The following is a 13,587-nucleotide window of genomic DNA, read 5'->3' as shown; positions in this document are numbered from 1 at the left end:
AGTTGAAACTCCTCTTTGACCTCTGAAGAGTTCGACATGTATGTCTGAAGAAGTACAACGTCAGCTGAGAGCTGTTTCCCCTTCTGCACATTACAAACGTGATCTTTATTACAGTCTATGGTCACACCGTTTCTGGGAGATCAGGCTGATTCTCTCCAGTAGCTACTTCCTCATCTTAATGAATAAAGAGAACGTGGAGTTTGTCAGAGAGACTATAAAGATAGAAACAATACAACACTCTCACTTTTATCTGCACAACATGAGCACAAATGCAGGAACTTAAAAGAGCAATGAACACAAAAAGTGACGGGCAGCAAGTCTGGATTTCAGTTTACACACATTGAGAACAGGTACAAGTGAAGCTGCAGATATCCTAAAAACGATGTGTTTGTTTGATGAGGTTGAAACTCTTGTTAGGCTGCTGTTGGTTATCCCTGTGGCCTCAGCTGAGACTCAAAGAAGCTTCAGTGAACTTATGAGACTGAAAACATGGCTCAGGTCAACAATCTCACAAATGCATTTGAACAACATTGCAGTATGACAAATCCATCAAGAAAAACTTGATGCCATTAACCTCAGAGATGTTTGCCAGCAATTAGTGTCAGTAAATGAGAAGAGAAGACATTTTGTTTCTTTTACATAAAAGAGGCCACAAGCTGGTTGCTGGAATACAAGCAGTGATGGAGAAATCAGGAGATAATGTAGAGTAGCCTACTAATCTATTGACTATAAGTAAAATGCTGTTTTTATGTTGTTTGCTATGTTGCTTATATGTCTACAGCACTTGTTATATGGTCGGGCACTTTAATGGTAGATTTAGGTTATATACTGGTACACATGCATCAAGTGAAGCCAGAATACTTTATTCTGAAATGTATTTCTGGTTTCTGTTTCTACCTGTGATGGTTTGTTTTGAGCATGTTTACACACAGTTTATTGATTTCATCTGTTGATTAAAACACAGTAGCACCTTCCTTTCTGGTTATTTTTATTTATTCTCTAGTACCATCATTACAAAAATCATATCATAATCAAATCATCATCATCATCATCATCATCATCATCATCATCATAATCATAATCATCAAGTCATATGTGAATTTTATTTCTGTTTAAATTACTTTAATTTGAATTAATTTTAGTTTAAGATGTACACAAACAAAATATAAACAGTAAAATATCTTTTAAAATGCGTAAAAAATCTGTGTGATACAAGTCATGTTTTAGCAAGTTAGCAAATACTTATGAAATAAAGCAAACATTTGACAGTATGTGTGTGTATGACATAGATAGCATGTTTATACACTACTATGCATATTGGTCACATGACAAAAAATGTCCCTACCAATGTTAAAACCAAACCTACACTCTTGGTGTCATGGATGAAAAAGGAGAATTAGAGAGAGAAATTGAAACTCCTCTTTGACCTCTGAAGAGTTCGACATGTATGTCTGAAGAAGTACAACGTCAGCTGAGAGCTGTTTCCCCTTCTGCACATTACAAACGTGATCTTTATTACAGTCTATGGTCACACCAATTCTGGGAGATCAGGCTGATTCTCTCCAGTAGCTACTTCCTCATCTTAATGAAAAAAGAGAACATGGAGTTTGTCAGAGAGAATATAAAGATAGAAACCACAGCCCTCTCTCAGAGGATCACAAACCTTTCTGCTGTAAGTACACTGCTTCTGTTTGTTGTTCTTTTTCTAGATTAGTGCTGCAGGACCTCTAAACTCATTCACGTCAACATGATCTTAGACAAGTGAAAGTAAAATTAGGAGAGAATTTGAATATGATCAACACTCATGTGATTTGATGACTTCAGTTGGATAATTGTAATTAATAATTGTACTCAAACAGAGTTCTGTAATCAATCTTAATTATATAATTGACCTTTAATTTAAGAAAAGGCTTCATATTTAAGTGAAATGTATTGGTTGTTTATCAGTGGCAGCTGGTGAAAATGTTTATAGGTGGGGCTGTGTCACTTTCAGTCTACAGTGTAAACGATACTAATATTCTAGTTATGTTATATCTCTAGTCTCTATTCTAGTTTTTTACCGGTTTAGTACTTTATCTATCCATCTATCTATAACTAGGGAAGTTCATACTGTGACAGTAGGGCCCGATGATTTCTGCTTTGTGGAAAACAAGGACGGAATCACAGAATTTGATCATAAAAATGGAATCAAGTGTAAAATGCGGAATATCGTGGAATTTGCTAAAATGTAAATGCAATTTATAAAAATCAGGGTTTTCCCACAGTTATAAGATTCAAGTGCAGCACCAAAGTGTTTTTTCACAGCGTCTAAACTGAATGAACAGAGGAACCTTTGCTGAGTCTTTACTGTGTTTTGCTGCCATTTATGGTCATGTTGCTTCTGTCACCAAGGGCTCCTACACACACACACACAGTCAGGTGAAGTGAAAGATAAAGTTTTATCAGAGTTGATGTATACGCTGGTTACTGAAAGTGCAATAAATAAATTAATCAAACCACCTGTTGAACAAGCAGAAACATGTAGAAAAGTGATATTTTCATCTGGTTTGTCTGTAGTTAATTATTATAAACAAGCTCTAATGAAAGCTGTCTGTATGTAGTCTACCTGTTAAACTTAGTTTACCACAAATCTTAAAATGTTGTAAATTCTTGTAAATTTCCTGCTGGCTGAGACAAAGCAGCTCCTCCTCTCTACCAGCGGTACCTGCAGCAGTGAATCCCAGCAGCAGTGGAGGAGGAGAAAGAGGAAGGACTGATACTGACTGATGTCTGTCTTCTTCACTCAGTATTTTGATGTCAGGAATATTATTTATTTGACTGACATTTTATATTTGTTTCCAGTGAGATATTATTGAGTTTAAATAGTGACTTTACTGTTGCTGCTCTGGACACAATATTTAGTTATATTTAAAATATAAATCAATTCTAATCCAGTTGTGAATTTATTCTTTTTTTATAATAATAATTTAAAAAACAACAATTCTTTAGTAATGAATACATTCTGAATACTTTCTTATTGAATATATTGAAATTTTATTCATCCGTCACATGATTAGACAATCTTTCTGATGACAAAATCTGCTTCAATTGTAAAACACAGTATTCAGAAAAATTAAAACGGAAAACAGAATTTGGGAATAAATATGTGTGAAAACTATAATAAAAAACTAGATTTCAAGTAGCTGAAGTCAAACTTTTAACTGGTAGAATAATTTTCAGTACTTGGTGATCTGTAAGTTATTAAATGTTTATGTTCTCTCATGTTTAATCATCTCAGATAACTGTTTCATGTCTCTAATTCATGTTGTTTCTGTTCCCCCATTTTAAAAAGTCAGCACAGAAAGCAAAATAAGACGTTTACATGACTGCATCCAGCCAGCCAAGCCTTTCTGCTGTACCAGTTAGAAACCTTTTAAGACAGACAGTTAGTTTCTCCACCAACGTTCTCCTCTCTGATGGATTTTAGAGGAGAGATTTTATTGAATCAGGTGACTGAAGATCTGAGTTTTGCAATGTTTGTCATCATCAATAACAGCAAGAGTCTACTGCTGGTTGACTCTGCTTGGGGCAATTAAAGAATCACCCTTTTTGAATCAGATTGGAGGAAACTGATTGGTTAAATTTATGTGGTTGTGTGAATATCTTGAGTCAGCAACTGGCTGCACTGCTGCACTGACTGGACGATGTTTCTAGAAGAGCCGTTTAGAGAAGGAAACAAACAGGAAGCTGCTGAAGCATTACCTCCCCATGATAATGATTTACATGTTCATGAGTGTCGAATGTTATTTATTTATTTTACAAAAGGTTTATTTGAGAGGAAATAACACTTTCCACCAGGTGGGTTGTGTTGGTGCATTAATGCTGAATATCTTTGGGTTTTGGACTGTTTGTTGGACAAAACAAGACATTTGATGACGTCACCTTGTCCCTTAGTTACTTTCCACCACTGCTGGTGTAAATGTCATTAGTTTTGCGGGTAATTGGTCATAAACCAAAGTATTCGACACATTGAAATTTTTTTTTCCAGATGATGGCACTAGAGGAAAAGTCAGAGGATCGAATTATTACAGTTCATCCTGAGGAGAACATGAATGTGTGAAACTAATTTCTTGACAGCCCATCCAACAGTTGTTGAGATATTTCACAGAATAAGTGAAAACTTGGTGCTAGAGGAAAAGTCAGGGATTCGGGGTCATCATCTGGGGAACACAAGTCTCATTTGATAGTTTTTGAGATATTAGATTCAGAACATTTTATCTGCTCAACATAAGCACAAATGCAGGAACTTAAAGGCACAAGGAACACAAAACGTGACGGTCAGCTAGTCTGGATTTCAGTTTACACACATTGAGCTGATTACATTTTCTCTGTTTTCTGCAACAAACAGCTTCCCTCCATTTTCTTTCCCTTGTGTTACTACTGACCCATTTGGGAAACCTACCATTCCACAGTATCTCTGTGGATTTTTGTAAATCTTAGAAAGTCCTAAGACCCTCTGTACGGTGTTTTCCCTATAATAGTACAGCCCTGGCTGGCCGCCAGGCCAACAAGTACCCCCGCCAGGCCAAAAACTATTTTTTTAAATGCCAAAAATAACGCCAAATATCCATTAATTCGCAAATCAATAGTGTTTGGGAGCCTCTGAGCAGCGCTGTTTCGAGTCAACATCTGTGTCATTGCCTGGGAAACTAACTAACTAACCCCCTTTAAGGAATAGGGCAGTATGTCAGCAAGTGAGTGGTTAAGCGAGAGAGCGAGTGTCAGAAAAGTGACAGTGAATGTGAGCAGAGCAGAGGCAAAGGTTAGCAGTAAGGCCGTATTCAGAACAAATCAGGCGGTGCGGTGTCCAATCGCAGGGTCGAGCGGAGGTGTGTAGGGGTGTTGGCGTGTTTATTTGTCCTCCAGTAGTTGCAACAATCAGAAAATAATGTTTTATTGATCTGATTCACTGGCATTCTCACTACCAGCACTCCCTCTCTTCATTCACTCTTCATAGCTTGCTTAACCACTGCTGCTTTCTCTCTCTCACTCACACTTATGCTCTCTCTCCCTTTCTCTTGTCTTTTTTACAGTATAGACTACAGTGTTTCAGTTAATAAATGCTGCAGCTAAGGGAAACACTGCTGCATCCAAGATATCTCAAATAATATTTATCCTATAAGTGTATGTCTCTGGTTATTATTTTATTTAGTGTTGATAGATTCTGCAGTTCCTCTGTGTTGCAGTCACATTACAAGGTGACAGACAACAGAGAGAACTAACACGCTGTTGTCCATTTTTTCCAGTTCACACTGAGCAATGGACACCAACGCCACGGGGACGATGGCGGTGGCGGCGCTCGGCCGGCCTTTCAGCCTCGGGATGCTGTATGACTGCCGCAAAGACTCACTCGTCCCTGGTAAGAATTCACATGTAGAAATACTTAATGCATCAACTAGACAACAACCAAAACATTCTGAACATTGAAATGGGTCGGTACACTGCTTTGGAAGAAAAAAGTTGTTTTGTCCAGTGTGTGATCTGTGAGGAAGAGAAAATGATGATCTTTTGTCTTTTGTTTAGTGTTATAAAGGATACAAGTGAGTTGCTGGATATGAGAGACTCACATCATCTGAGATGGTTGTTTGAAAAAGAGACCTTTAAATCATCGACTTATTTAGTGAATTCATGGGAGTTCAGGAATAAAGCCTTGTATTAGTAAGGTGTAAGACTCAAACAATTATTGTTGCTTTCTATTATTAGATCACCTGGACTGATTGGTGATCAGCAGTGACCAGTTCTCTGTTGTACGTCTGTTAAAAGTGTCTTATGATCCCTTAAGAGATGGGACATGAAATGGCAGAACATTCATTCATTCATTAAAGGAAGCTGATCTTGATTTTTGTTTCTTCTTTTGCAGGCATGACATTGTGGGACCTTAATGACCTGAAAAATGATATACGAGAAAGACCACAGCGCTATAACAATTTTGAGATAGTTGCATCTGAATCAATTGCAGATAAATCTTCAGCATTAAATATTGAAGCATCCCTGAAGGCAAGTTTCCTTTGTGGACTAGTAGAGGTTGGAGGATCTGCCAAATACCTGAATGATAGTAAAACATCCAAAAATCAGGCCAGAGTAACACTGAACTACCAAGCAACCACAAAGATGAAGCAACTGTCAATGAATCATCTTGGAAGAGGTAATGTGAAGCATCCGTATGTCTTTGATCAAGGAATAGCAACACATGTAGTCACAGGTATCCTTTATGGGGCACAAGCCTTCTTTGTCTTTGACCGTGAGGTGTCTGATGAAGAAAGTCATCAAGACATTCAGGGCAACTTGAAGGTGATGATCAAGAAAATCCCCTGCTTCACAATAGAGGGGGAAGGTTCCCTCAAAATGGACGACAAGGACATTAAAAAGGTAGAGAAGTTCTCCTGCAAATTCCATGGAGACTTTTCACTGAAGAAAACTCCAACATCCTTTCAGGATGCCATACAAGTCTACCAAAGCCTACCACAATTGCTGGGAACCAATGGAGAAAATGCTGTACCAATGAAGGTCTGGCTGATGCCACTTGTACAACTAGATTCATCTGCTGCAAAACTTGTCCGTCAGATAAGTATAAGATTAGTGCAGAAATCTCAGAGTGTCCTGGAGGACTTCACTGACCTGGAAATGAGGTGCAATGATGCAATAAGAACCACCACTGTACAGCAGTTCCCACAGATTGGCAAAAAACTTAGAACATTTGGGGAATTTTGCTCCGAGTTCAAACTGGAATTCCAACGAAACTTGGCAAAGAAACTTCCATCAATCAGGGGAGGAGGGAAAGAGGAGGCTGTGCTCGCAGAGATCCTGAAGAAGAGACATTCCTCTCCTTTCAATAACACAAGCCTGAACGAGTGGATGGACTGTAAAGAGAGAGAAATCTACACCTTACTGTCTTTCACCAACATGATGAAAAACACCAAGATCATCTCATCTCAAAATGATCTTCATGAGGAAATTCTCAGTGCAGAACATGCTGTGTGTTTTGTTTTCACCTCACTGGGAAGTGCTGAACCGTACCTCTCAGCTTTAGCAAACTACTTAGAAGAAACACCCAAACCAGATGACCCTCAAGATCCACATTGTCATGACATAGAGAAGGAACAATGGTACGCCTCACCAGAAGTATCAGATGCAGTGAGGAACAAAGTAAATCTATTCAGTGATTTTGCAGAGGCCAACAAGGAGAAGAAGAACATAAAGTTCCTGACAGTAGGTTTAACAAATGAGACACAGAAAGGTTCAAGCATATACCTTTATAAAGACGTCCTTTCTGTCACTAAAAACTTTGAGCCGCCTTCAAAGCCTGAAACAGTGACAGCAGGTGATGTAACCCACAACAGTGTGACACTGAAGATTTGTCCACCAAGATTTGGATCAGAGAACATCACCTCCTACTCTGTAGAGTACTGTGTCAGTGGAGAGGATGGATGGCAACAAAAACCAGCACCAAAGGCTGAAGAAGTGACAGTGAGCGGTCTGACTCCTAACACAGAGTACATGTTCAGATGCAGAGCAGTGACCTCAGTAGGTGTTGGGCCAGCTGGTGAAGTCAGCGGTCCCATTAAAACCTTACCTTGCAGCCCTCCTGGAAAACCTCAAGTTGAAACAAACTCAAGTGAGATATCAGTTAGCTGGGAGAAACCTGCAGAGATTGGACAAGATGTCCACATTTTGAGCTACATTGTGGAGTACGCCCAAACAGACAAAGGGGTGAAAGATGAAGATCTCCAGTGGAACCAAATGGTGTCAAGAGCTGAAAAGGGGATAATTTCAGGGCTTCAGTCAGAGACAAAATATACAGTCAGGGTTAGATGTGACTGTGGTGGAGCTGGCAGAAGTAAAGAAAGCATCACTGTGAATGTCTGCACAACAAAATATACGCGACTCGCAGAAACTCTCATGCATACAAGTGAAAGCATAAATTCTGGATCCCCCTCACTTTACAAACTGCCTCTGAAAGAAGAAGATATGAACATAGATGGTTGCCGGAGGTATAATTTGGGAAAAGAAAGCAAGAGGCAAAATCGCACAATTATGCTTTTTGGAGCGACCGGCTCAGGAAAGTCCACTCTCATCAATGGAATGATCAACTACATTGTTGGTGTAGAGTGGAAGGACAATTTCAGATTTAAATTAATTGATGAGGATCAGTCCAAATCACAAGCTGAGAGACAGACCTCTGAAGTCACTGTGTACAAAATCAACCACCAAGACGGGTTTAAAACCCCCTTCTCTCTGACCATTGTGGACACTCCAGGCTTTGGAGATACAAGTGACATAGAAAGAGACAAAGAGATCACAGAGCAGCTGCGTAATCTCTTCTCTTCTGAGCTTGGTGTCAGTGAAATTGATGCTGTGTGTTTCATGGTTTCAGCTGCGTTAACACGACTCACACCATCACAGAAGTATGTGTTTGATTCTGTGCTTTCAATCTTTGGCAAAGATGTGGCAGAAAACATCAGGGTTCTGGTGACATTTGCAGACGGCCAACGTCCACCAGTTCTAGAGGCAATCAATGCTTCAGGTGTCCCATGTCCTAAAACAAAAGACGGGCTGCCAGCTCACTTCAAATTCAATAACTCTGCATTATTTGCAGGAAACAAATCATCTGCAGCAAACGGCATGGATGGAAATGACGAAGATGAAGGCTTTGATCAGATGTTTTGGAACATGGGGACACAAAGCATGAAGAGGTTTTTTGCTGCTCTGAATGTCATAGACACCAAAAGCTTGATGATGACAAAGGAGGTCCTCAGAGGAAGACAGCAGGTTGGGAATTAAGTTGAAAATTTGCAGGAGCAGGTTAAACTTGGGTTAGCCAAGCTTGAGGAGTTAAAAGAGACGACTGAAAAATTGAAGGAGCATGAAGCAGAGATCAGCAGAAATGAGAATTTTGAATTTGAAGTAACTGCCAAAAAGCCTTTTCAAGTTGATATTTCTTGTGCTGGAAATTCCATCACTAACTGTCAGCAATGTCACTATACCTGCCACTATCCTTGTCTGTATGGAAATGATGCAGATAAAAAACACTGTATTGTAATGGGATCTGATGGATACTATACTCAGTGCCCTGGCAAATGTAATTGGAATGTACATTTTAATCAGAGGTACAGATGGGACTATAAAGAAGTTAAAGAAAAGCGAACAGTGAAAGAGCTGAAAGAAAAGTACCTTAAAGCTCCAGAGTCTAAGACACCTGTTCAGGCTTTGATTGAAAAACTGAAGGCTGAATATGATCATGGGCAGGTGGAGGTGGTGGCATTGATGAAGAGGTCTACAAAGTGTTCAAACAGACTCAAAGAGATAGCCCTGAAGCCAAATCCTCTCTCCACTCCAGAGTACATTGACATGCTTATTGAGGGAGAGAAATCTGAGGCCAAACCAGGATGGAATCAACCAGTTCAGTCCCTGATGGACATGAGAAAACAAGCAGAGTTCATGGTTAAAGTAGAGAGAGGAGAGACACTCCTCCAGTATCCATAAAATTCAATAAGCATTGCATCAGATAATTAAGCCTATAACACCATTTGTATCATATTTGATACACAAGTTTCAGAGACCTCTACATCATCAACAAGATCAATGATTCCCTGAAAGATGTATTGTTTATAATCAGGCTCATGTTAGCTGCCCTCTAGTGGATCATCAGAGCAATGCAGGAAGTAGAGGTCCCTTATTTACCAAATTCAAGATGGCTGCCTCTGAGCTGCAGCTCATATGACTTACCAAGCTATTCATTTTACTATTTTTTATTTTTTATTATATTCTATGATGGATTGAATATCATGTTGCAAATGTATGAATCAAATATGATAAATTATGTATTTCAGGTAATATGTCTTTAAATCCCTAAATCATCATCGTTGTTAAATCACCTTCTTGCTTTGACATGTTCTATGACATTAAATTATTGATTTAAACTAGTTCTTAATCTGACAGTATCACATATATATTGTGCATGAAGCTATATATGTAGCTATATATGATATGTACTCATGAATGATGTTTTTATAGATTGACTCTCAGTTTTATTCCTGTTTGATTATATTGATTGTTGAAGATTGTTTAAAGACAAAGAGTTGTGATACATTTTCTCCAGTTTTTCTTTTCCTCTTATATTGATTAAAGCTTTATTATGTACAAAGTGTTTTATGTGTTTGTCACGTTTTAGTCGTGTCAGGACTGCAGGTGCAAGTTAGGTATTGAGCTAACCCCGACACATTTACATTGACTTTACATTGTTAAAATGTCAATGTTTACACTGAGTAAGACTGCATGTTTTTGTTTTTTTTGTTGCATCATTACATTAAATAGAGAAAGTCTGGATGTCTTGTTCATTATTTTAAACTTATTTGCCTGAAATTTAATTTAATAGTTTGGAAACAGCACAACAACTGAGGAGATTAAAGAGTTCATATAAATGTAAAGCAGACTTTCTATATTTGTTTTCTCTTGTACGTTTTATTAGCTTTGTTTTCTTTTTGGTTTACATTCTTAATCACAATTTGTTATCATGCATGTCTTCTTGTATGGATGCTTGAATGTTTTGTGAATCAATAAATGTGCTGCATAAAAAAAAATGTTACTTTCTTGTAAACTTTATTTCTACGTCACTAAAGTAACAGCAGAGCAGAGCTGCAGAAGTGTTTTATAGAAATGAGTCAAAACAAGAAAACTAAATGTGTCAGTGAAAGAAGTAAAAATATAAAATTTGTCAAATTAAATATTTGACACAGTGAGGTTGAAAGTGATGAGATGTTTGTTTTCTTCAGAGGTTTTCATGGATTATTCTAAAAGAAACATTTTGTCTTGTTTTCTCCAGACTCAGATGTTTCAGATGGATGTCAGTCCAGTACATAGACAGGTCCAGGACGTGTTTAGCTTAGCTTAGCACAAACACGCAAACAGGGGGAAACTGCTAGCCTAGCTCCATTAAAAGAGAAAAAAAATCCACCTTCCAGCAACTCCAGAGTCTGATTTACATGCTGCATGTTGTGTGTTGAACAGATGTATTACTAGAAATGTAAAAAGGAGATATTGTGGTTTTAGCAGCATCCAGCAGACTACAGGATGGACTGCTGACTAGCTTCTTAGTTAACAAGACACAACACTTGGTGTCTGAAGAAAACTTTCTGGCTCTGAAATTTAAATTAAAAAGCAGCACATGAACTCACCATTAGTTTTAGTCTGCGAGTATAAGGAAACAGGTGATGACTCAATAGATTAATCATAATAATGAATCATTGTAGATGGAAGTTAACAAGCCGCCATCACTGTGGGAGCACCTCGCTGGTAAACCTGTGCATAAAACTAACGTAAATGAAATCGTGTTTCATATTTGTATGAAATGAGGCATTTCTTCTGATTACAATAACACAAATCAGGAGTTTGATGATTGAAAGTAATTCCTGCTGCGTTTAATAATAATCTGTATTTATATAGCACTTTTCAAAACATGTTACAAAGTGCTAGTAAAGTAAGAGTAAAAAATAAAGTCAGTAAAATAACTATTAAGACAGAACAGCTCTGAGGTAGACCAAGAGCAAATATAATAGAATATTACAAAGATTAAAGAAGGTGATAAAAAAAGAAATATGTGCACACAGAGATACACAAAAACATAAATATACATGTATATAGAACACAAACACAAAACATTGGTACATTACAAGAATGTCATCCCAAAGAAGCAGGTTTTTAATTGTTTTTTTAAATGCTGACACAGATGTGGACAGTCTGATCTCTACAGGAAGTGAACTCCAGAGTTTGGGGGTCCTGACAGTAAAAGTCTGATCCCCTCTGGTCACAAAATTGGACCTAGGAACAGTGAGAAGTAACTGGTTAGATGATCTAAGACCACGTTCAGGCTCAGAGGATGTTAAGAGGTGTGAAGAACTTCCACGTTCACACAGAGGACCTTCATCTGTCCACCGTGATGAACACAAACATCTCTGCTTTCACTGGCAGTGGAAATGAGCAAAGGAGCAGGAAGGAAACACCTGCAGGCTGCATCCTCTGAAAGAGCTGCAGCTTCAAAATGAGGCACACCTGTCGAGGTAGGTAGGTCGTGAGGGCCAACGAGGAGAGGAGCAGCAGGTGTGTCAGGTAGAGGAGCACAGAGAGGACACCTGGTGGGCAGATGAGGAACAGCCACATCAGAAATCCAAATCTGGGGTCCGTTTCACAAAGCAGGTTTAGTGAAAACTCAGAGTCTGTTAACCCTGAAATGAGGGAAACTGAGTTTTCCGTTTCAAAAAGGGAGGTAACTCAACCCGTTTTACGGGCATTTGCCTTCTTTCTGTTGGCTGAGTAGAAGTCTGTGTTAGTTTAAATAGTCTTAATTATTTAACAGAACATGATGTAGATGAGAAGACATTTATGTGTGTGAACCAGGATTATGTTGGGTATAAAACAACAGCACAGTCAAACAGCCACTTAATATTTACTTTACAATGTAAAACATGATCAAAATGAGGTACCCCCATGAGATTATGCTGAGGTTTCACCTGTTTGAACAATGTTTTTATATTTCATCCTAAACTGCTGCCAAGTGATTGCACCTAAATGAAATAAATTAATAGGCGACCATTCAAGCAGTTTTCCCCTGTAATATTATTGTGATTGCAAAGGACTACATTTAAACTTACACATTGACCCGAGCAGCGATGTTCTCCCAGGTCGTCTCCCTCTCTTTTGCAGCTGCAGCGGTGTTGTACTTCTTTCTGAAAACATGTTCAAACTCGCCGTATGAGCGCATTAAGATTTCTAGTTCTAGTGGGGTGAAAAACGCAGCCCTCCTCTTCCCACCACTCTTGCCATGGTGACTCGTTGAATCGGGGCTCCATTGATACTGGCTTTCTATAGTTGTGGTGCACGCGCTTAACTCCAGGTGAAACTACTCCGAGTTGATTAAACTGACTCAAATCAGCTGTTCTGGAACCGGAACCTCAGAGTAGATCAACTCAGAGTTCAGGATTAGACTCAGAGTTTGTTGAGCCTTTGTGAAACGGACCCCTGGCCCTCCAACAAAAATATTTAGCCCCGTAAGGAAAGCTGAAGTTTCCCTTTTATAGATGCATCAAATCTTTTACATGACTCTTCATAAATCTACAGTAGATAACGATGTAAACACAACGCTCATGTAAATCCCAATAAATATGACCTCATAACATCTTATAAACTAAACAGATGAACAACAATAACAGGTAAATAACATTTTTGGTGGATCTGAACAGATTTGTGTCAATAACAGCACTTTGAAGTCATGAAGCGACCCACATTTTATTGTGTGGATAAGTTATCAATTACATTTCTATTCTCGTAGTGTAACACAGAGGATGTGTTCATGGTTATGAGTCATTTTTGCCAGATGAGTATTAACATAAGCTACTCTGACTGTTAGCCCTCGCTTACTGATGGAAATTATGACAAATGTCCTCAGATACAACCCTAAAACTGTTTTATAAACCAATTTTATTCTTGAATGAATTAAAAGAAATAAAGAAACAAAACATGTTAACAACATATTAGGATGTTTTCACTGAGTCT

At 38.4% G+C, this 13,587-nt stretch overlaps 1 protein-coding gene across 2 annotated transcripts in view; it reads left to right on the top strand.

The window, feature by feature from the left end:
- Positions 1–1,656: 1,656 nt before the first annotated feature.
- LOC122993956 (verrucotoxin subunit beta-like) overlaps positions 1,657–13,587 on the top strand; it is a 34,776-nt gene continuing 22,845 nt past the window's right edge. Inside the window, exons 1-3 of one of the 2 annotated variants that reach the window (XM_044368432.1) lie at positions 1,657–1,672; positions 5,286–5,398; positions 5,900–10,532. In XM_044368432.1, the coding sequence (XP_044224367.1) occupies positions 5,299–5,398; positions 5,900–8,820 (3,021 nt within the window). In that variant the 5' untranslated portion in view covers positions 1,657–1,672; positions 5,286–5,298 and the 3' untranslated portion in view covers positions 8,821–10,532. Of the gene's footprint in view, positions 1,673–5,285; positions 5,399–5,899; positions 10,533–13,587 lie in introns of those variants that run through there. The other variant, XM_044368434.1, reaches the window with a different exon arrangement.

Source organism: Thunnus albacares, chromosome 12, assembly GCF_914725855.1.
Source record: "Thunnus albacares chromosome 12, fThuAlb1.1, whole genome shotgun sequence".
NCBI lineage: Eukaryota > Metazoa > Chordata > Actinopteri > Scombriformes > Scombridae > Thunnus > Thunnus albacares.
Note: the sequence above shows the minus strand (reverse complement) of the source record. Positions and strands in the feature narration are given on the sequence as shown.